The 24,658-nt window shown below is 45.3% G+C and overlaps 1 protein-coding gene across 1 annotated transcript in view; it reads right to left on the reverse strand.

Moving 5' to 3' along the window:
• The window catches only part of DOK5 (docking protein 5), a 152,446-nt gene that overhangs the window by 25,697 nt on the left and 102,091 nt on the right, over positions 1-24,658 (reverse strand). The window contains exon 2 of the mRNA XM_029613116.1: positions 24,491-24,598. Coding sequence (XP_029468976.1) covers positions 24,491-24,598 — 108 coding nt within the window. The remainder of the gene's footprint in view (positions 1-24,490; positions 24,599-24,658) is intronic.

The raw sequence follows: 24,658 nt of genomic DNA on the forward strand, positions 1-24,658 counted from the left end.
ACAAATGAGCACCTTTTATAACATGCATGCAAGAAGAAATTCCTAGCTTTACCAATTAGTACACCAGTTTTCCTAATCTGTCAACCAGACCCCTCTGTGTCATGGTCAGGCAGGCTGGATTCAGGTGCTCTCCCAGCAGGAACGGTACAGGGCTTCAAGACAGAGCAGGACAAGAACTTCCGCCTGACTGGCCCCCTCCCCCTTGGGTTGAGCCCGCAGGTTCTGGGGGCCATCAGGACTTTCCTGGCATGGTACATGATAGCAGGTGGGCAGAACAGGAACTGGAGACAAGATTCGTACTGAAGGCAGGGATGGAGCCCGAAGCAAGGACTGGAACTGGAAACAGGAACTGGCAATGGCATCAGGCAGGGGCTGGAGTCTAGGGCTGAAACAGGAGGCAAGGCCTGGAACTGAGACAGGGACTAGAACAGGCCCACGAGGAACGGGCCACAGGGAGGACCGGGCAGGACAAGGCAAGGACCAGATAAGACAAGGACTGGACAGGACAGGACAAGATTAAGACTGGATAGGATGGCGCGGGCCATCCAATGCTCCTACCATGTGATAGGGGCCTGCCAATGGCACCGATAGCCCCTGTCACATGGTAAGGACAAAGGGCCATTGGTGCCATTTTGTTTACTGGCAGCCGACGGCCCAAAAATGGGAGATTGCTCCCGGGACCCCTGCTGGATCACCAGGTACTTTAGGAAAGTTTTTTTTTGGGGGGGGGGCGGGAGGATGGGGGATTCTAAATAATTAGATTAAAAGAGTCGGGGTAGGTTTGGGGTTTTTTTTTTCTGTGTGCCCTTTCCCCCCCCCAAAAAAAAAACCCAATAAGAAACCCCCCCGATACTTGACGGATTAGAAAATATCATACGATATTTTCATCCGTCAGAAAAATGATTCACATCCTTCGTACATATAAGATGAGACGAGGGAGAAACCGATAAGAAGGCCTAAGCAGGTCACAAGGCAAGGCAGGGTGAAACTACATGGCCCGAAGGCCACATGGTAGGGCAAGAAGGCCAAAGAAGCTGCAGGAGAAGGCAAGAAGATCAAGGAGGCCACAGACTAAGGCAAGAAGGCAACAGGTGCCACGCAGTAGCAAGACAAGGTAGACCAATGCAAAAAGCCAAGGTGACTTGATGAAGAGGCACAGAGTTGTGGGAGAGGCAGGGCTAAATAGGGCTGGTCTTGCTATGTCATGGAGCTATCAAGTAGGTGGCTATAGCAAGAGAGAGTGTGGTTCATTGAAGACCTCTGCTAGCAGCCAGATTTATGAAGCCTCTTGTTCTTCAACCTGCACTTTCCCCAGTTTACCCAGAACCCTCAGCCAGTCAATTTTTGTCCATAAATATTTTTATTCTGACTTATACTTGATAAAGTATAAAAATAAATATGAGCAGGTAACAGGCCTGCATGTACCATGTTCAATTATAAAAATCAGGATTTATGCATGCAAATGTTGACTCCGCCCCAGAACGCCACCAACCCACCCCAAATCTGCCCCTTTTTTACACAAGCAATGTTATTTGTACATAGTACTTATGAGTGTATGTACGAGGTTTATAAAATACCTGTAGCGTGAATAAATGCTACTTGTGCATGCATCTGCTATTTTATGCTTGTGCATCTTTTTTAAAATTCACCTTTAAGTTTCCAATAGCTGGCTGAAAATCCACCTAAATTTAGGCACCTGAAACATAGGCACCTAAGTGTAACTCAGCTTTTTTCGGGAAATTGACCACTTTGTGAATCTGGACCTAAGTGAAGGAGTTTAAAGTACTTCTAATTTTGAAATGAAAGCAACAGCAGAGCAGAAGACAATAAGAATTAATTTAAATTTTGAGCCTCTGGCTCATGATTATATTAACAATTTAACTTCAGCAACATTAGACATCAGAAAGCTGATGCATATTTAAAAACTGTCTATTAGGACTAGTTCACATTATTATTTTTCACACCACAGAACAGCAATATTCTGTTAATGAGATTATTCACAGCTCTGTCTCACACGGTTCTTCTCTTTTCAAGTAAATGTCTAGAACATTTGATTAGCGTTCTTGATGAATTTAGGTACTCATACTGCATTATCTTATCTCCTGCCTTAGCTGCGAACAAAGTAGTCTGGTTGCTATGAAAGTTCACTTGGGTGCGTAGAAATAAAGGTCAACAAGTCATAGGTGATGATGAGCTTTTGAGAGCTATGTTTACCACATCAGGTCAATGCAAAATGAGCCAAGCACAGAGATGTCAAAATATAGAAGCAAATTAAAGGTTGAGTTGATCTGATGACGGCAGCATAGTTCTTGAAAACTAGTCTCCAATGTATAAAGTTAGTCCAACAGCAAGCTCTTACAGACACAACTTGTTTGTTGACCTTTATTTCCTACGGGTTGTTTGTTTTTTTTTTTAAATGTGTAAAATGTAGAGAAGACTCTGATGATGGCATGGCCAGGAAAATAAAAATAATATTCCTCCATTTTAAACGTTCTTCACTGTGAACATCACAGGTATAAAAAGAAATGGGAGGAAAGTAGAGGAAAAGAAATCATGTTCTTCAAAGAAATGAGCTTTTGGAATTTCTGGCATGGAGAGAAGCCTACAAAATTTTTATCTAACAGTACTGCTCGGCATTTTTGACTGTCATAATACCATTGTCTTTCATGGCCTTTGAGATAAATCAGTAATGACAGTGCACTTCACCTATGCTGTCTCCTTTCAGCGATTTATAAGAGAACATAACTACGTTTCTTTAACCCCCTACTTTATCTAGAATAGATGAAATACCTTTTTAAAAATGGAAAATGTCTCATGAAATTCTACTCTATATTCTCTTTTATGAGAACTCTACTTTTAAGTACCTTTTGTTATGAAAGCGTATTGTCAAAGTGGCTCGTATTACAAGCACATTCTATGATTTCAACAGGTTTTCCCCACTCATCCATTAAATTACAAGTAGGAAATTTAAAACACACTCAACAAGCTGTGGAATTTGTTGCCAGAGGATGTGGTCAAGGCATCTAGAATAGCTGGCTTTAAAAGGGGCTTTGATAAATTTTTGGAAGAAAGTCCATTAGTCGTTATTAGCTAGGTAGTCATGGAAAAGACACCATAATATGCAACAAGAAATGGATCTGCTCTTTGGATCCTGCCAGGTACTTGTGATCACCACTGGCCACTGTCAGAGATAGGATGCTGGGCTCAATGGACCTTTGGCCTATCTTATGTTCTTTTGATGCAAGGGTCTGCACATGTGCAGTCATTTCTGGTTTTTGACATGTTCAAGCTTATGCTCTTTCACATGGACATTTCTCAGGGTTCTTTTCACTGCAGGTCACTGCCCTGGCTCTTTTCCATGTCTTCTCATAAACCCACATAAAGCATAGACAAATGTCAGCCTCCTTTCCTTCTACCATGGCACGCCAGTTCTCACCTGATCAGATCTATGCCTTAATTAGGGTCTGATTCCCATAAAACCTTTCAATAGTAATCAGTCAATTCAAAGACTCTCATAATTATTGTCATCTTTTCTGCTCAGCAGCTTCTTAATGCATAAATAATTCTTCTCATAATCACTGGTTATCAAGGAAATATTGTATTGTCTCTCTTCCTTCAGTATAGTAAATAACAGAGAAGCAACCAGTAATTTTAAGTTTTCCAGGAGTACAGACCAGAACACTGCTGAAAGCATTCTGTCCTCTGCCTAAGCTGATACAGAAGTCTTGAAAGCCATCTTAAAAAATGATGCTGGCCATCCATTGCTCCTACCATGTGACAGGGGCCAACCAATGGCACTGATAGCCCCTGTCACATGGTAAGGGTAAAGGGCCATCAGTGCCATTTTGATTAGTGGCAGCTGACGGCCCGAGAGGGGGAGATAGCTCCTGGGCCCCCGCTGGATCATCAGGGACTTTCGGTAACTCTTTGGGGGGGGTGCAATTAATTAAATTTGAAGGGTTGGGGTGGGTTTGGGGGTTTTTTTTTTATGTGCCCTTTCTCCCCCCCCAAAAAAAACGATAAGAAAACCACACGAAATTTTGTGGGTTTTCCTATCATTTCGTCGACCCCCCAAACTACGACGAAATAGGAAATATCATCTATATTTCCTATTTTGTCGCAAACGAATGCACATCCCTACCTGGCATGCCCTCCCCAAGGAGATGGTAGGGACAAAAAACAGCAGTGGGATTCAAAAATGCATGGTACAAGCAGAGGACCCATAATGACAAGAAGATGAATTGAGGTAGGTGGGGATAATCTGCACGGAGCTGCAGTTACAATCCCAAACAATAATGGTACAATTGCCATCAGGGCTCGAGGAAAAGCAAGGGAGTAACCTGCACAGAACAGCAGCTACAACCCAAAAGCATAGCGATGACTTAATCAAACTCAAATAAAGCATGCAGAGTCCAAGAATGCGATGGCCATGATGGAACTTAAGCCATGCTTAGGAGATATGAAAGTGGGCTGAGAGATAAGTGGAAGACCCAAGAGGGGAGCTGGTGTCCAGGTGCATTTGGGAATTTTATATGCACATCTATCAAAAGAGAATGAATCTCAACTGGGCAGACTGGATGGACCATTTTGGTCTTTATCTACTGTCATTTACTATGTTTCTTTTCCATGCACTGAGCCTTGAGCCATTTTATAACAGCCACTTACGAGCATAAAACCTGATTTTATGTGCCGCCACCTACTGGCTCGAGTCACACTAATTTGACTTCAGCCGGTAGTCAGTCGGGTTAGGACAGACCATTCTCTCATCGGGCACTGGTGGCGGTGGCTGGCTCTTCTGTCTAACTGCCGACCAACAAGCGGCCTGTCCATCCTCACCCATCCCGACTACTAGTTTGACTCGAGCCGGTAGGTGGTGGCGCAACAGGGGGGGGTGGGCGCAAGGTAGGTGGTTCGCCTAGGGTACCTAATACCCTTGCACCGGCCCTGCCTGTTCCCAAATTGCTACATAATTAGCAGTTTCACTTAGTATGTGCAATATTTTGAAGCTACCTGATGCATTTAGATGGGTTACTGATTTAATCGGCACTAATTGAGATTTTCAAGAATAATCTAAGCATATTGCTAGCCACGGGGAGGTCAATTTTAAAGTTCCTTGTGATGCTTGCAGGCCCATGGAAACTTTTCACCCACAGATCTGCAAGCCAATTTTCAAAGGGAAACTCTCCAAGGAGTTTCCCTTTGAAAATCTGGTGATAGACTGGTGAAATGGGTATCTTTACCTCTTATATCACACACAGGAGCATAATATGTGCAATAAAGCAGACACTTGAAATCCTCACACTGCCCCTTTTCACCATGGTGGGGGGGGGGGGGGTTTCAAAGGTTTTTTGTTCCATGCATAAAGCAAATGTGGCTTACCTGTAACAGGTGCTCTCACAGGACAGAAGGATGTTAGTCCTCACATATGGGTGACATCACAGGATGGAGCCCAATCATGGATCACTTTTGTCAAAGTTTCCAGAACTTTGACTGGCCCCTACTGGGCATGCCCAGCAAGGCACTAACCCTGCAGCCAGCAGGGGTCCCCCTTCAGTCTTATTTAAAAGCTACAGGCAGTGCCGAAAAATAAAATAAGAAACGTTACGAACACAACACCACGGGGCGGCGGGCGGGTTTCGTGAGGACTAACATCCTGCTGTCCTGTGAGAACACCTGTTACAGGTAAGCAACATTTGCTTTCTCACAGGACAAACAGGATGGTAGTCCTCACATATGGGTGAATACCGAGCTGAGGCTGTCCGAACATGCACCAAATGTACCCAAAGACATGCCACAGGCACAACAAGTGGGTTGTAATTTGGAAGAGGGCATCTTGAACCCCACCAGGCAGGCGGAAGGGTGTTGGTACATCATGTTATAAATAGGTTGCGCAAGACAGACTGGCTGTAAAGGTATGGCGAGAACTCCAGGTGGCAGCCCTGCAAATGTCAGGAAGTGGCACCGAGCGTGGGTGTGCTACTGAAGTTGCCATGGCCCTCACAGAGTGTGCCTTAACACGGTCTTGAAGTGGAATGCCCGCTTGCTGATAGCAAAAGGATATGCAGTCCGCTAACCAGGAGGAGAGAGTCTACTTACCCACAGGCTGCCCTAACTTGTTAAAATGGAAAGAGACAAATAATTGAGTGCTCTTTCTGTGGGTAGCTGTACGGTCTAGGTAGAACGCTAGAGCCCGTTTACAGTCAAGGGTATGCAAAGCCTGCTCTCCTGGATTGGAATGGGGCTTGGGAAAAAAGGTAGGTAGTATGATGGAATGATTGAGATGAAAATCCGAAACTACCTTAGGTAAGAATTTAGGGTGACTGCGGAGTACTGCCCGGTCCTGCAGAAGTTTAGTGTAAGGCAGATAGGTAACTAGAGCCTGTAATTCACTAACTCTGCGAGCCAAAGTGATTGACAGAAGGAAAATCACTTTCCATGTGAGATAGCGAAGATCACACGAGTGAAGAGGCTCGAATGGCAGTTTCATGAGCTGACCCAAAACCAGATTGAGGTCCCAAGAAGGGGCTGGAGGACGTAAAGGAGACTTGAGGTGAAGCAAGCCTTTCAGAAAACATGTTGCAAGGGGATGTACTGAGATAAGAACATTCCCGACATCCTTATGGAAGGCGGTTACCGCACTAACATGCATTCTGATGGAAGATGTTTTTAGACCTGACTCTGACAAGTGCCAGAGATAGTCCAGACACTTCGGGATTGGACAGGTAAAGGGGTCAAGGGACTGAGAAGAGCACCATGACGTAAACCTGTTCCATTTGTAAGAGTAAGATTTTCTTGTGGAAGGCTTCCGTGAAACAATCAGGACACGGGAAACTGGTTTAGAAAGGTTAAGTGGCTGAAGGATTAACCTTTCAACATCCATGCTGTCAGGGACAAGGCTTGAAGATTGGGGTGGTGCAGGCACCCGTCATTTTGAGTGATCAGAAGCAGGTCCTTTCCTAAAGGAATGTGCCTGCAGATGGAGAGATCCAGAAGTATTGGAAACCACACTTGGCGTGGCCAGTGAGGTGCTATCAGGATCATGGTTCCCTTGTCCCGACATAACTTCACGAGAGTCTTCGAGAGAAGAGGAAGTGGAGGGAATGCATAGAGCAGATGGTTGTCCATGAGTGGGAGAATGCGTCTCTGGGCTGAGAGTGTTTGCTGTGAATGAGAGAGCAGAAGTTCTCTACTTTGCGGTTTTGAGGAGACGCAGAGGTCTATCTGAGGATAACCCCACTGTTGGAAGATGGAGTTCGCTACCGAGGGGTTGAGAGACCACTCGTGCGGTTGAAAGGTGTGACTCAGCTTGTCTGCCAACACATTGTCCACTCCCAGTAAGTAGGTGGCCCTGAGGTACAACGAATGGGAGAGAGCTTCCGCCCAGATCTGTCCAGCTTCCTGACACAGAAGGAAGGAGCCTGTGCCTCCCTGTTTGTTGATGTACCACATGGCTATCTGGTTGTCCGTCTGGATCAGGATAACTTGATTTGAGAGGTGATCCTGAAATGCCCGGAGAGCATATCTGATTGCTCGAAGCTCTAGGAGATTTATTTGGTGTTTGGCTTCCTCTGGAGACCAAGAGCCTTGTGTCTGCAGATTGGCCACATGGGCTCCCCAGCCGAGGTTGGAAGCATCAGTGGTGAGAATTAATTGAGGGTCTGGAGCCCGAAAGGGCAAGCCGTGGAGGAGATTGATCTGATTTTTCCACCAGGCTAAAGACTGACGGAGTGAGTCGGTTACGTGGACAATGGTCGACAGGGGCTGAATGCTTTGAGTCCATTGAGACCTTAGAGTCCACTGCATGACTCTCATGGCCAAACGGGCCATTGGTGTGACTTGAACTGAGGACGCCATGTGTCCCAGGAGGATGAGAAAGTGGCGTGCAGTCGCGGAGTGCTGAGACTGCAGTTGGTGTGCCAGAGACACGAGAGTGAGAGCTCGTTGTCGAGGCAGAAAAGCCTTTGCCTGCGAGGTGTCCAAGTCTGCCCTAATGAACGACAAAGTTTGAGATGGGACTAAGTAGGATTGGTCATAGTTGATGAGAAATCCTAATGAAATTAGAGAGTGTAAGGTTAGATTGAGGGATGACAGAGCAGATTGCTGAGTGGGAGCCCTGATTAACCAGTCATCTAGATAGGGGTAGACATGAACACCTTGGGTCCAGAGGAAGGCTGCAACTACTACGAGGCATTTTGTGAAGACTCGTGGCGCAGACGCTAGGCCGAATGGAAGCACTCTGTACTGATAGTACTTGGGACCTACTAAAAACCTCAGGTATTTGCGATGAGATGGAGTTATCGCAATATGAGTGTATGCGTCCTGGAGGTCCAGAGAGCAGAGCCAGTCTCCTCTTTGTAGAAGAGGAAGAAGTGAGCCTAAGGTTACCATCTTGAACTTCTCTTCCTGGAGGTACTTGTTGAGGGCCCATAGGTCCAGAATAGGATGAATGCCTCCCGATTTTTGGGGGATTAGAAAGTACCGGGAATAGAATCCTAGGCCGTGCTGAGAGTAGGGTACGGGTTCTATTGCCTTGGACTGGAGAAGGAGGGAGACCTCTTGATCCAGAAGGATGGAGTGATCAGATGTTCTCCACATTGGCAGAGGTGGGGAGTCCGGTGGTAAGGAGAGAAAGTTCAGATGGTAACCTTGAGCAATTATCGCCAGTACCCATTGGTCTGAGGTGATTGAGTGCTACATGTTGTGGAAGTGGCACAATCGACCTCCCACTGGTATGTGAGGCAATGGAAGCCGGCTGCTGCTCTCCAGGTAGAAGTCAAAAACCTGAAGCGGGACAGGGTTGAGGAGCTGCTTGCGGTTTTTGTTTCCGTGTCTGATGAGACTGGGCTTTTTGAAAACTTCTCGTAGCACGGGATCTGGTTGGTGGCGGGTAGGACTTCTTCGGGCGGAAGAATGACTTCTTAGAGTCCTTTCGGAAGGGCTGTTTAGAAGAGTAGTCAGAAAGTATCAGAGAGAGCTGCCTTAGGGTCCATGATGGTCCTTAAGTTCCGCCACCGTCCATTGAATTTGTTCGTCAAACAGATTATCTCATACACAGGGCAGGTCGGATAACCTGTCTTGTACCTCAGGGTGAAGGTCGGAAGACTTGAGCCAGGCCCATCTCCTTGCCGAAATAGCGGGTGCAGACACCCTAGCAGCAGTGTCAAATATCGTAAGATGATCTGATCTCATGCTTGCCTGCCTCAAAACCCTTGTTTACTACGGTTTGGAGCTGATCTTGAAATTGCTGAGGCAGGGAGTCTGTAAAATCTTGTATCTGCTTAAAAATGACCCTATTATATTGGGTCATATAGAGCTGATAAGCGGCAATTCGGGAGATGAGCATTGATCCTTGGAAGACATGGCGACCAATGGCATCTAGAAACTTCTGTTCCTTGCCAGGGGGAAAAGAAGTGTGAGGCTTTGATCTCTTTGCTCTTATCTGTGCAGATTCTACCACTATAGATTGGTGATCCAATTGAGGTTTCTGAAAACCTGGAGTTGACTGCACCAAATAGGTAGTTTCAGCTTTTCTGTGGACTGGAGCAATGCAGCCAGGATGTTCCCAGTTCTTCTTGAGGAGGAGATCCAGAAGAACCTGGTGGATAGGGATGGAGGTTATTTCCTTGGGAGCATCCAGGAATTGTAGCAACTACATCATCTGATGTATATCATCCTGTTCAGTCTGTAATTGGAAGGGAACCATTTCAGACATTTCCTTCACAAAATTTATAAAGGAAAGGTCCTCTGGAGGAGAACACTTTCTACTTTCACTGGGTGAAGGTGGTGAAGGCAAATCATTGGTGTCTGGGGAGGAATCATCAGTCCAGGTATCATAGGGGTCAGCACCTGCTCATATAGGAACTAGAGGAGGAAGGGGTGGTGGGATACCTGAGGGTCCTGGTCTAGGCTCCGAAGGAATTGAAGGAATAATTGGAGGCACCGATGAAGGCATCGAAGGCACTGGCGCAGGCATCAAGGGATGGCTCGGTGGTGCCTGACGCATCGGCAAGATGGTTGGACCGGTGGCGATGGACGTATCGGCATTGATGGCTGAGGCAGAACTCCCGATGGAGGGATGCGGAATGATGTTTCTCCTCCCGATGACAGAGTAAGCGGGGAGGGCACCGGAGCCATCGGCAACCCGGGGTCCATCGGTGGAAAAGCGGCAATGAGCGCTTCCATCCTGGAGAGCAGTGGTGCCAATGCTGCCGGAATCAGGTCAGTGGTCGGTTCCACAATCGGTACCGGTATCAGTGCCGGAGGAACCTGGAGTCGTTGCATCGCCTTGTCGATGGCCTCCTGAACCATCCGGTCCAGTTCTTCTCGGAGACCTGGAGCAAGCAGCCCCGGCTCTGGAACAGAAGAAGCAGGCAGAGGCGATCTTTTGGTGTCATTAGGGCACATTTGGTGCAGGTCAAGACATTGTGCTCTCGTCCAAGACACATTACTCACTCTCGTCCAAGACACATCACTCACATATCCAGCATAGCTCTCCGCTTCAACAGCAGGGGAGAAGTAAAACTAATAGTTCATGCATATCCAGCATAGCTCTCTGCTTCAACGGCAGGGGAGAAGAAAAACTAATACTTCACACATATCCAGCATAGCTCTCTGCTTCAATGGCAGGGGAGAAGTAAAACTAATAGTTCACACTTATCCAGCATAGCTCTCTGCTTCAACGGCAGGGGAGAAGAAAAACAACCAATAAGGGCTGAATAACAGTCTGGGTAAATAAATAAGTATGTGTGTAGCTTGCTTATTGCGGCGGTTACTACCCCTAACTAATCAAGCTTGATATTTCACTTCGATGCAGCTCCATCACTGCTCTCTGCATTAATGGTGGGGGTGGAAGGGAAATAGAACCAAAGGTTACTAGGAGCCAAGAGAAACAGATAAGTATGAGAAAAAAAGAAGTGTGAGGCTTGCTGGGCAGACTGTATGGGCCGATTGGTCTTCTTCTGCCGTCATTTCTATGTTTCTATTACATAGACTTTATGGGGGTCTGTGATGGACATGGTGCAATTACAGTCCGGGCACCGACGGAACCCCGACGCCATGGAAAAAAATTGAGCCGCGGTACGGTTGACGGCCAGTAGGTCGTGAGGACCAAACTCGACGGTAACCAACGGAGAACAGGTAAAAAACTTACTGGAGTACCGCAGCTTGAAAAAGTTAAAGGAGGGACCCCTGTGGGGCAAATTAACTTTTAGTAATTCCGTGAGGAAAATTCCTGTCAGGAATCTCTGCAGAGCTCCTTAACTGCGAGGTTACTACTGTGCGGAAAAAAGAAGACTGAAGGGGGACCCCTGCTGGCTGCAGGGTTAGTGCCATGCTGAGCATGCCCAGTAGGAGCCAGTGAAAGTTCTGGAAACTTTGACAAGTGTTCCGTGATTGGGCTCTATCCTGTGATGTCATCCATAAGTGAGGACTACCATCCTGCTTGTCCTGTGAGAAACACTTGCTTACCCTCAGAAATCCCTTTGAAAATTAACCTCTAAGAGAAATGCACAGAAGTGGCCTTTTACAAAATCGCCTGCCCAATATATGGGTTAACTTAGGCACAAACATGACATACATGCAAAACTTTACCAGACTGAGCGTAGGCTGGGGAAGGTTTAGACTTATGCACATACGCCTGCTTTGAAAATTGGTGGAATTTAATTGATTATTTGTCAATTTTCTTTTTTTGCGATGTTGCAAAATTACACCTAAGAACATAAAAGGGATATTATTGAGGCTGTAATGGGCAGACAAGTTGAGTTTGTATGGCCTGTTTCTGCTGTTATTTTTCTGAGTTTCTATATTTCTATGTTATAGCATGTATTAGAGCAACAAAAGTACTTTACCTAGATGTTATTGTGCATGAGCTTTCAATACCATAGATCATGCTAGAGTTATAGATGGATGTAAGGCTATAGGAACCACAGATTTAATTCTTCATTAATTGTCACGTTCTTTCCAGAGCTTAGCCTTTTCTGTCAGTTAACCTTCTCGTTCAGCCCTTTTTCTGTACTCTGTCATAAGCATAGTCCCCTCGAGGTCTTATGTGTCTCTCTTTCTGATTAAAAACCGTGTGTGTGAGTTATGGCTTAAGCAGTAAGCAGAAGGAGCTAGGAAAAACTAGAAAATACAGGAAAAGCAGCAGGGGACAGGAGAAGATGGGTGAGCAGTATGGCAGCTCAACCAGTGCTGGTGTGCCAGGAAATGGCAGTATAATAGAGATGTGCTTTCCTTTAAAACAAAACTTGCATTCCGGAGAAGCCATTCTCATTTTGTTAAATTGAAAACGAATCAAAAACACCTCCGAAAAAAAAACAAAAACGAAAATTTGGGGATTTTTTCGTTTTGGCAATCAGCGCCCACTAATTGCAAATAGTGCAGGCTATTTATTGAAACAAATAATATGAAAAAGAAAATTAAAATCCCTGAAATGATATTTGGCGAAAGTAGGACCACAAACAAAACAAGCCAAAAATATTTTGCTTGCACATCCCTACAATCTGATGAAGATTTCACTGTGCATAGGTGAAGGGAGTGGGACTCAAGTGAGCTCAGAAAAGAACCCAAGGGTTCTTTTCTGAGGTGATGTTTGCTAACGAGCCGCGGTATATAAAAATCCTTAAATAATAAATAAAATAAGGGGCTTGAGATGCACTGAGACTTTTCTCTCATTCTCTATATGGAGAAAGAGCTTGATGAGTTAGAACCTAAGAAGCATTTCATTCAGATGCCGAGGTACGAACCCAAGGCATTTAAACTGGGTTAGCAGCCCTGGGTGTGCACTTTTTCTGTGGATTCATTAGAATCAGTAGCAGAATTGTGGCAAGACCCTTTCCGCAGGTCCCTAGCCTTGGCTATGCACAAACCTGGCCCAGGAAACTGGTCCATGCGAACTGCCATGGGGGATTTAAAGGACCTTCGCAGCCCATGTGAGGTGGCCCCCTATCTCTCCAAATGTACACATTATCTGGTGATGGAGTGGCCCCTCTACTCCTAATCCTAAACCCCTGACAGGCCCTGAACGTAAACACCTAACCCCAGATATAATCCTTACCCCTTGACTCCCAAAATCCATCAAAGTTTGGGATCATTCCCCTTGCTTCAAAAAGCTTAGCCCAGAAAAGGGGTCATCTTCCGGGGGGGGGGGGGGGGGGGGGGGAACGACACTGCCTGATTCCAAAATAGCAGCAACTGACCTCAGCATCTCCTCTGACACATGCAAAGGAGTTCATGTACTCAAGCGGCACCATTTGGAAGGAGGCAGAGGCAGTGACAGGGCAGGAGTGAGTGGGGATTACGGCTAATCCCAGAAGATGTTTATGGGGGCAACCCCAACTTGGCATTTTGATTTATTAAGGGGGGAGAAGGGTAGGGCCTTATAAAAGGAGTTAAGGCCCTCGAGGGCTCAGGGGTAGGAGGCCACTAGACCACCAGGCAGTGTTGCATACACTTGGGGAGATGGTGGTTTACCTCACATGGACTGCGAGAGAGAATCAAACGAGCATTCTTGGGCCACCAAAACAATAACCACACCTTGCTGAGGAGTACAGTTTTTCTTTTTTTTTTTTTTGCAAAAACAGGTTCACAAAGCCTTTTTTGCATACAAGCCACACTAACGAGCTGCTCTGCAGGATTTTGCACTGCAGCAGTTCATTATTTATTGTTTTAAAAATTGTATCCTGCCCTATCCCCAGAACTAGGAGGGTCACAAGGTTACAATCATAAAATTAACAATAAGCACATTTTGTGCAGTAATGGATAAACTTTCTCGCATGGTGGACCGCATGTGAAAGTTTACTATTACAAGAAGTTGCATGCAAAAAAATGTTGCTGAAAATGCCCACAAAATGCTCTTAAATTGTAGGAACCTAAGATCAGCCTAACAGCATTGACTTGATTTTGCAACATTTAAAGTAATTTGCTGAGTCAAATCACAGGAGCGTCTAAGCCTGTGCACAAGGTCCCCCAGCTAGGGAATGCCCTGCCACAAGGGTTAAAGGCACAGAGCTCGCTGTTAAGGTTTAGGAAGATGGGGAAGATTGTTTTATTCCAGCAGGCCTTTCCATCTTTAGGTGCCTAAGGGTGACAGGAGGGACACTGTTATACATATTCTTAATGTACTTTTAGAACAAGTCTGATACGACTATTTATTGTTTTATTTTATGCATGTTACAACGATTAGAATGTATTTATGCTTAGGTCTAACTCTTTTAATGGTTTGTTTGTTTTTAAGATTTGTGAATATTCTCATGGAAACTGCCTAGAAACATTGATAGGCAGCCTACAAATTTAAATAAATACATAAACTTCCGCGTTTTTGGCACATTTGTAGGCATTTTGTAATATTTTTCACGCAAAAAAAAAACCAAAACAACATTTTGCAAAAACATTTCTCAGCCTAGTACACAGGTGTCTCAGTATTGAAGCTCAACGTGATAAAGCTGGTAGGAGTCTGGCAGACAGAAATATGGAAGTCGTGGTGTTCCAGGACATATCTAAAATCTTCTTAAGTTTTATTTATAGCACCCAGGAAAGATGCCAAATAATGTCTGGCCAATTGATAAAAGATTTTTATACCACTACCCTCAAGCTGTCCAAACACTCACAAGAGTTAATTCATTAAAATACAGTCAGTGATTAGTAGAGTGGTCATACTTTGAAAGTTTAATTTGCTAGAAATATAGTTTGGGATTGCTATGCTTGGAAAACAATTACAATTTACTGAATTCAATTTTCCAAATGGATTGCTTGGTAACTAGATGGAAAGATTGTTCAAATTACATATGCTGTTTCGAAGAAAGATGAATACAGGGTGCAAACCGCCAGTCCCCTTGAGGAATCAGTAGAGTCCTTCCTATTTCTACCACTGGTCAGCATTATTCAGGAATATTAAGTCTGCTTTTGGTATATTGCAATGTCAAAAGTCATTGAAGAAAAAAAAAAAAAAGGATTTAATTTCAGCCTTTTCTTCTCTCCTATTCCTTATGGTAATTTGCAGATGATGATTTATTTATATTTACCAAGTGAAAATGAGACAACTACCTAAAAGGTAATTTTCTGCCCTGCTTTTGTAGTTTGCATCCTAATTATTTTCCTTCCCTCATGAGACTAAATGAATTAAGTGAGCAATTGCTTTTGTGTATGCAAATTGCCATGTTTGCATATACAACTGGCTTGGGTTTGCTTTCCTATAAGTCTAGGATGCATATGTTCTGCTCTGAAGACAGTGGATGAGATCCTTCTACCCTAACCCTAGCACCCCCCAGCCAGCACACATTTAACATTAACACACCAACACCATAGCTTAGCCTTCAATGGGGTAAAGAAGACTGCAGTTTTCTCGGCACCATTTAACAACCCATAGCCCATGGACAAGCTATAAATGATTCAAAATCCAGCCCCGGGCTGCCTCTGCCTTCTGTCCCCTTCCCCCCATCATAGATCCAGCAAGGACTCTGCCAGGTTATCAGATAGGCTGCCCTCTTCTGACGTGTCTGCATTCCCCCTCCTGAGGAGGAGAATGGATTGCAATTCTTCCAACATGGTTTATTTCATTATGTATCCTTGGACTATGATCTACATTGGACGTGCAAAAAATAATATCAAGATGCGTTTGATAGAACATTGCGGTTGCAATCAAACTAAGAAGATGCAAGCTCCCTTGGCAATGTAGTGCGATGCATAGTGTTAGAGTAACTGCCTTTTAATAAGAGGGGAGGTGATTCCTTAACTATTTTGAATCTATGTGAACAATATTGAATTTTCACCCTGAATACAGTTAAACCTAATGCCTTAAATGAGGAAACTGAATGGCATTAGTTTCTTGAAAGTAGTTAATTGAAACTAATTAGTAACTAGTTAGTTAGTTGAACCTGGAGAGTGTTTTTTTAAGGGCCACTATTCAAGGATTATTTATTAAGAGCTAGACTTGTCGTTTTGGCCTAGTGATTTTGCATCCAATCTGAATCATGTTTCCTCTTTCAGGAAATAATTTGTGGCTGAAGGAGGAGCCGTTGGTGTGAGGACCCACTTGCCAAAGGAATTTTGAAAATGCTGGAGCAGTGAATTTTTTTTTCTTCCCCTGAAGCAGAAAAGAATCGAAACATGGTCCCATGTTGAGGGATTATAAAGCTAAATAAATATAAAAAAAGATAAATACATATAAAAAACAAGTATGAGCAATCACTGAACAGATGGCCTTTTAAGGACTGATGATTAAAACTAATCTGAGCTACCAGCATTCAGCTCTGAGTAGGCTTATTTGTGATGTTCCTTGCTATTAGCACATATAAGGTATACGAGTGGTTGGAAGGTCACAGTGATATTCATTGATTTCTTACAGATATGGAGGGATTTTTTGAGCGAATGCCTTGTGGCCTCCCATAGTCACCTGGCATCTGTCCCTCACTAGTCCAGCAAATTGACACTGGTGACACCCCAGCCATTGCTCTGCCCTTCCAGAAGCCCTGCAAAGGGAGCTTCTATTTCTTGCTTTCAATCCACACACCCCACCATACCACGCCCTCCAAAACTGCAACAGAAATGCCCTTGGCCATGCCTCGCTCCCCCATTACAAACCTGTATAAGAGATGGGAGAGCGGGAGAAATGAAGAAGGGCCAAGTCACCCGAGTGCCCTCACCTCTAACCCCCACCAAGAAACATGCTCACATCCCAGCAGCTTTCTGTCTGTCTCCCTCCCTCTCCCCCCCCCCCCCCCCCAGTTTTTCCCATTGAGGATTTCAAAGCTGGGACAGAACCAATTTCAGGGGAAGAAGAGAGGGAGCCAGGAACGTGGCGACGTGTTCTGGGCGACTCCCATGCACCCGAGCCCAGCACCTCCCATGTATCCGATGAAAAGAGAATCGCATGATTTAAATTATTTGCAGGTCAATAATCAGACAATGGTGCCGTAAGTATTTAAAGAGACCCGAGTGCCTGGGGATGGGACCTTAGCAGCCCCAAAATCTTACACCCAGGGAGAACAATTTTCACAGGTATTTTCCTGTGTAAAACGGCCCGAGGGAAAAATCTTCCTCCTTCAAGGTGGCCAACGACACTCGCGGGCTTTTAGCCGCATTAAAATAAAAAGAAGGAATTCTCCTGCTGGAGGGAGTCTTTAGGTCACGGGAAGGAAACGGCACCCGCACGTGGGATTTCCATAGAGTGCCTGGCCTATTCTGCCCCCCGCTTGGTCACCTGCCCAAAACGTTAGGTGCGAAGGATGCAGGCGCTTTCGGCGTGCGTGCTCGGCACCCGCTTATTTTTCAAAAAGAGAAACAACGCGGGTCGTTTCCCTTTGAGATCTGATGCGAGGCAAGTCGACTAAAAAAATAAAAGCTCCCCCCCCCCCCCCCCCACTCCGCACACTCATACGGGTCTCCTCTCTATCCCACCACCTTGCAAACGGTGCGGACGCTGCAAGGTGGTTATCTCATTAGACTAACCTGTGCGGCAAAAAACACTCGAAACTCTTTTTAAAGGCATAGATTAATGTTTCCCAACTATGTTCTGAACAAAGCTGCAGTTCCCTTTATGGATCTCTCAGTCCTTGGCCTTGAAGCCACTTTTCTCATAATTATAATTACAACAAAGGCAGTACAATACATTGACCTTCTTCAAACGCGCACTGTTTGGATAGCATGCGCGGGGTTAAATGGCCGAGATGTACCATAAAAATGAAATTGCCTTGTTAATGCATTTTTTGAATTCTGCTGACTCTTCCACTTAAGCACTGGAAAACATACTATATTTCATATCCACTCAAGTGACTGCCCACTGACCTCTCTCCTGCCACATGATTAATTCTCATGCCCTGCAGAGATAGCTAGGGTACGTCTGAATTGTGCCATGCTGTGGGATTTCTTTAAAACGTCTAGGATAAGCTGCCAGAGTAGTCCACCATCAAAACGTCAGTCAGGAAGGTGGCCTTCTTGGAACGATTTCTTTTTTGTCATTGGCATCAAAAGGATAAAACAGGACTTTTGTTTGTAAAACAAAAGCAGATCACATTTGTAAAAGTCAAGAGAGCAGGCGAGAACACTAAAGAGTGGGCCCCCTAATTTTTTTTTTTGTTTTTTAACCTTTCCTAGTCCAGCCATTGTAGTAACGATACTCGGCCAGCAGCTAGCGAGACTGTGTTTCCCTCCGGAAACCGGCACGCATGCACGCACCCCTAGTTGAAACCAGCAGGTGTCGCCATTGCGCAATGAGTTGAACTCCCATTACCCCCAGGGTCACATCTGCAGGCCAAAGTGGTGCGAGGGCTCGGCCGGGAGTGAGGCTTTATGGCCCCCATGCCACATCGGCCTCTTCTGAAGCAGTAAGAGGGAAGGATCTGCTGGAGGGTGGGAGAGGGGAAAGGGGGCTATTGAGCCAGCAGGTCCTTGCTGATTCTGGGGCTGGGGAGGACGCAGTCAGGCCGGCGGGGCCTTCGTGTTTGTTAGGGGAGGGGAGGATGACATTTCCCCTGCTTATCCAGCCTTCTCACTCTGAGCTGATTTGCAAGTGGGATCTCAAGGTTTTTTTTTGAGGAAAATCTAACACTTGATTCAATGCAGGAACTAGATTTTCAATAGGGATGTGCACGTGTTTTAAACAAAACAGGACATTTTAATGAACATTTCCATTTTTTTCTATTCATTTTTAAAACAAAACAAAAGAAAAAATGAACAAATTCAGTTTTCATTTATTTCATTTCAAATTTTACATACAACAACCCCCCCCCCCCCAAAAAAAAATCCTTTTCAGGCCTCCCCCATCCATCGATCCCTCATTGCTTCTTCCCCATTGGACGTATGTTTAGAGATAGTGCCGGCCGGGTCCAGGCCATGTCTGAGGCAAACTCCAGTGAGAAGCAGCAGCCACGTAATCGTGTACACACCATTTTATACAATACTGAAAAGTGATAGGGGCAATGCCCACTCTAAAACCTTCGCACGAGGCCAAACATTTGCTAATATTTGGGAAGCGTGTATTCTAACACTAATTCAGCCATCACCGGACCTCTTTTAGGTTTGGGGGGGGGGGTAACTGAAATCCCCCATGTCAGCCATTTTTATATAGCACATACTTCCCAAATATTTGCATATGTTTGACCTCATGCGAGGCGTTGATGTGTTAAGATTGAGTCTATGGTGCCCCTCTCTCTTTTCAGGATTGTTTCGTGTGAATGAGAGAGAGTTCTTTTTTGCTCATCGTACTATTTTATAAACGCTGAAGGTACATCTGCATTTTCAGTTTAACGCGCACATCTGCCTGCACAATAAAGGAACGGTCTTGGAGCAATTCTGGGGCAGGAGCAGGAGTCAGGCATGGAAGTTGCTGTTTGGTAAGAGATTTACGCCTTAAAAATTATCTTATCTGTGCAATCTGACATCCGCTAATTGACTAGCGCAAGCGAAACTGGACTTTTCTGTTCTCTGCAATTTTGAATGGGAGATGTGGATGAACTGGGGGGAGTTCAGGTTGAAACACTAGAGGGTTTAGGTGAACTGGTGAAGAACTGGGTGAATTGGTGAATTCAAGTATGTGCACAAGTAGTTTCAAAAAGTAGACATGCATACTTTAAAATATACCTGATTCAACATGTAAATCAGAGTTTTAAATGTGTACATGGTTTTATTTTGCACATAAAATATACACATGTATGTTTGTAAAGTACAGAAAGCAAGTGCTTTCATTGTGTGGCACCCATACCGGGTCTGGCCACTAGATGTCACTATCCATGTCCTTAGAACACACTTCGTGGGAGCCCTCCATCCCCTCAGTCCCTCCCCACCAGGCGGCTTGGGATTGGGTGACTCGGTGCTATTTAACCCGGCCATTTTAACACTCGGGGGGGGGGGGGGGCAGTTAGAGAGAGCAGCTGCAGAGTAAGGATGTATTTTGCCCACGCTCTGGTAGGGCCTCCCGGCCTTGCCCAAAGGAGTTTTCTTTTAGAAGAGACACCTCACCGTGCACTCCCTGGCCTGAGGGTCCTTCTTATAATTTACAGGGAGATGGACTTGTAAGCCTGAAACCCCTTTGGGGCAAGGAGCTCTCCTCAGGAGACCAAAGAGCACCAGTGATGGATCCCTGCTGCCAGAGACAGTGAGGGCAGACAAGATATCCATAATAAGATTTAAAGCATCTTTGTAATTTAAGAGTAGTGGGGAGGTTTTTGGATCCCCTTCCCCTCCTGGGATTCAGCGCAGGATTAATAGCCTGGTCCCCAGACTTTTCCACCAGAGAAATCACCTGAAGTAACAGCTGAGGATAAGGAACAGCTGAGCCAAAGGAAGAACACGAGAAAGAGATCCCCATCTGGATTTCCACCCCAGGAAAGAGGACAGGCTGGGTGTCCACGGAGAGGATTTCTAAAGGTAGGATTTTTGCAGTTAAAAGGGAACCCTCTCATTAGGATTCCTACAGCACAGCTGCTGGGAGAGGAAGCGCATTGATCAGCACCATGGGCTCTACCCAGGGGTCTGTAATAAGGACTCCTACCTGCACCTGCGTGTTTGTTTCTAATTTGTAGCCCCTTAAAGGCATGCGTGAAAACCGGGAGCTACGTGCGTGGCTGGGCTGGGCTGCGCGCTCGCCACATTGATCTTCACAGGCCCGCAGCCACACGCGGATCTCCCGGTACGCAAAGAGGAACGGGTTTTTAGAAAGAGGGCAGGACGAAGGTTGGGTCTGGGCGGGGCGGGAATGCTCCATTAGGCACCGTCCTGCTGAAGCGCGCGCCTGGAGCCGACCAGACCATGCATGCTGCTGCTGGTCTGGACCGTGGGTACGTTTAAAAAAAAAAAAAAAAAAAGGCAAGGTTAGTCAGCGGGGTTTTAGGGATCAGAGCGGATAGAGTAAAAGGGAGACAAGTAGGAAATTCCATCCCAGTCCACTCCATCCATCCCCCAGTTCCTTCAGCATGTACTATTATGTACACTTCCCAGTCCACTCCATCCTTTACTGGAGTGGACTGGGAAGGAACTGGGGAAAAGGCCTATTACGTCGCCGTGCGCAGGTTGGGAAATCCCCCCACTTACACGCGATTTGGAACTCACGCACATGCTTGCGCTAATATAAAATCGTGCACGCATCTGTGCGACGGTCGCGGATTTTAAAACATCCGCATGTATAAAATCGCTGCATCCACAGGAATGCGCCAGCAACCGTGTGCACATGGGCACTTCTTATTCTGTATTAGGAAAGGCTCTGTCCGTGTTGCACATGTGTGGCAGAAGTGCAGTATTTTGGCTAGCGTGTAGTTTCTCAGTAAGGATTTACAGCAGGTCAGCTTGTTCTGCATGCCCACTACATAGTGTATTAGTGCTCTAGGGCTTGGTGTAACGTTTGCCTTTGCTGCCTTTTCATAGTTAAGGTTGCTGCTGTTTGAGTCCTGAGAGTTACTGCTGTTATGGTAAGGCATGGGAAGGTTCTAGGTGGTTTGTTTTTTGGGGGGTTTTTGTAGGGATTTTTCGTTACTTCACAAAGGGCCAGATATTAAAACATACGCGCGGGCGTAGATTTGTGCACGCAACCCGGTGCGCTCAAATCTACGCCCAATTTTATAACATGCGCGCACAAGGGGGTGCACACTTGTGCACCTTGCGCGTGCCAAGCCACGCAGCCTTCCTCCATTCCCCCCCACCTTCCCCTACCTAACCCACCCCCCAGCCCTACCTAACCCCCCCCTTACCTTTAACTTTCCTGCTGTGCCTGCGATCCCAGGTACAGCAGGAAATGGCCACTGAGCCTGGAGGCTCTGCCCCCGCCCCGCGGACCACCCCACCCCCTTTTTCAAGCCCATTGACATACGCGCATCCTGGAGCTTGGCGCACGCAGGAGGGGTTTTAAAGGGTTACGCGCGTAACCCTTTGAAAATCCGTCCCAATGTGTTTGGCACTGGAGGGAGTTTGTTTCGCTGTCACTGAGGAGGCACCAGCATTTGAATGTATTTTTTTGCATGTCCTAGTTCTGTTCTGCACTTGTTACAAATCTTAAGTTCTTATGATGATTATTATGTTTATTGCTGTTTTATTATAGTTATGATATTCTCTGCATTTCTGGAAAGAGGATTCATAAAATAATACATTGATATTTGTTTTATTACGTAATTGGATCTGATGTTTCTGTAAAACTGTTACTTTTTACATGATGCGTACTTATAAACTGCAATAAATATCAAATGAATATAGATCAATAAGGTCTTTTTAATGTTAAGTGCTTGAAATAATATAATTAAAATATTTTAAAGCATCACTCATGATGAAACTACTTAGAGTGCGTCTGACAATGGATTTCTAAGGCATTATTTATCGACAAAAGAGTACAAATAGTAGGGCCTAGACATGTATGTTAACTGCCCACCCATGTTAACCTTGGGCTCCCCCCAAAAAATTCATTTCTGGCTACGCCACTGCTTTAATTTAACCTTATGTCTCAATAAACTTTAATTTTAAACAACCAGACCTGGTCCTGTCTAATTATTGCTACAGCCTCTCACCTCATGGGAAGCACTCAGCACACATAACTGGCGAACTTCTTTCATCGTCTGGGCCATAAGCAAGAGTTTCCCCCATAAAAAGAATCCCCCCCCCCCCCAAGGAATAAAAGTCAGTGTGGGAGTGAGTAGCTAGCCAGAGCATCCCCTGACGCTATAAATAAGATTGTGTGCCTTTGGGACAACGCACCCCATTATAACTGCCAAATTTTTAAAACCCAGCATGTGCTGAAACGGGGGGGGGGGGGGGGGCAGGGGGGAATATGTGCGTGGCCAGATCGAACGCATTTCAAAACAGCCCGGCCACGCGGGTATCTCCCGGTACGTGCGGAAGTCCCGGGGTTTTGAAGAGGGGCGGACTGGGGGGCAGGTCCCGGTGACTCGCGAGCAGGCAGCCGGCATGCGCAACTTACTTCTACTCCAAAGAGGAAGTAAGTTGGTAAACAAAAGTAAATTCAGGTAGATAGGGTAGGTTTAGCGGTTGGGGAGGAGAGGGGAAAAGGGAGGAAGGAGGGATAGGGAAGTTCCCTCCCAGTCCGTTCCTTAATTGGAGCGGACTGGGAGGGAACTGGGGTAGGCCTGATCCCGTCGCCGCGTGGTTTTTACTAAAATTCCCCCTCCTCCCCCTTGCGCGTGTGACTGGGCATTCGCGCGCCGATATAAAATCGGGTGCGCCACGTGTGTGTGTGTGTGCATCGTATTTTATAACACGTGCACGGTGACGCATGCATGTTATAAAATCGGCGCGTGTCTTTTAAAAGTTGGCTTTGCTGGTTACAACTGAATTGCAAATACTTGCGCATTATGAAACATATGTGCATTCTTTCAGAGCAGAACTACGCTGTATTTTATAAAGCAGGTAGCAACTCGCTGCCTGGTTTATAAAATAGGAGGAATAAATCTCCATCCATCCGCTTATGCTTGCAAGTCCAGCACCACAAATAGATTTAAAAGTTAGGCTCTTACAAGTTTATTTTCAAAGGAATTACACAGGTAAAATTAGCATATACATGCATAAGTAGCTTGTTCTTGCATGCTTGCTCTTTTATATACATCAGAATTACACGCATATTTTCCATTTCGCACACACATTTACCAGTGCAGAAATGGGCCAATCTAGAGGTTCACACGTAACTTGGTATTTCATAACAGATTTACATGAATACCTTAGGCAACTTATTTGTGCAATTCTACACCTGCTAATTAATTAGCGCAATTGATATCAGGCTCATCTGGGAAGTCATAAGAACATAAGAACTTGCCATGCTGGGTCAGACCAAGGGTCCATCAAGCCCAGCATCCTGTTTCCAACAGTGGCCAATCCAGGCTAACAAGTACCTGGCAAGTACCCAAACACCAAGAAGATCCCATGCTACTGATGCAGTGGTGATCTGGGGAAGATCAGGTTGAAGTAGTAGGAGGGTCTCAGTGAACTGGAGATGGACTGAGTAAACTGGTGCAGGTACTGAGAACCTGGCAGTTTCAAGTACACGTGCATTTTTTAAAATATGCCTACTGGTGCGCGTAAAATCAGGGTTTTATGCATACAAGTTATACATTTTTACGTGCATAAAATATTTGTGCATATGTTTATAAAATAGGTAGAGAGCGTGCATGTTTTCAATGCATCACAAATATTCGCATGCACTGGGACCTGTGTGTGTAAATTAGAGCAGTGGGTATATGCATATTGTATAATCTGCACAGACCAGATATGCACAGATTATAAAAAAAAAAAATATATATATATATAGGACCATGCGGAGATGTTTGACTGTTATCCTTTTACATTATAACCTTTTTGGGGCTGGGACTTAGACCTGAAAATTACTGTGAACTGCTTTGAGCTGAAATTGTAAAGGCATTCTACAAATAGCAAATTATTTTTATTACTGATATTTTTTCTGTTGCCTTGCTTTAGTAATATGCCTCCAAGGAAGATAGATTATAGCAAATTTCTTGGTCATGCATCTAATCCCTTTGCATCTCTAATAACGACAATGACCTACCTTGTGATAACATCTAAAGTACGCCGCACGCTCGTCTGTAAACTTCTCCAGTCGTTTGGGCCCCTTGCTTGAAGCTTTCTTGAACACTAACCAGCATCTCTGATAAATCTGGAAGCAGAAAACATTGATCTTAACATCTCCAGTGACTTAGTATTACTATTTGTATCT

This window comes from Rhinatrema bivittatum, chromosome 8, assembly GCF_901001135.1.
Source record: "Rhinatrema bivittatum chromosome 8, aRhiBiv1.1, whole genome shotgun sequence".
NCBI classification, from domain to species: domain Eukaryota; kingdom Metazoa; phylum Chordata; class Amphibia; order Gymnophiona; family Rhinatrematidae; genus Rhinatrema; species Rhinatrema bivittatum.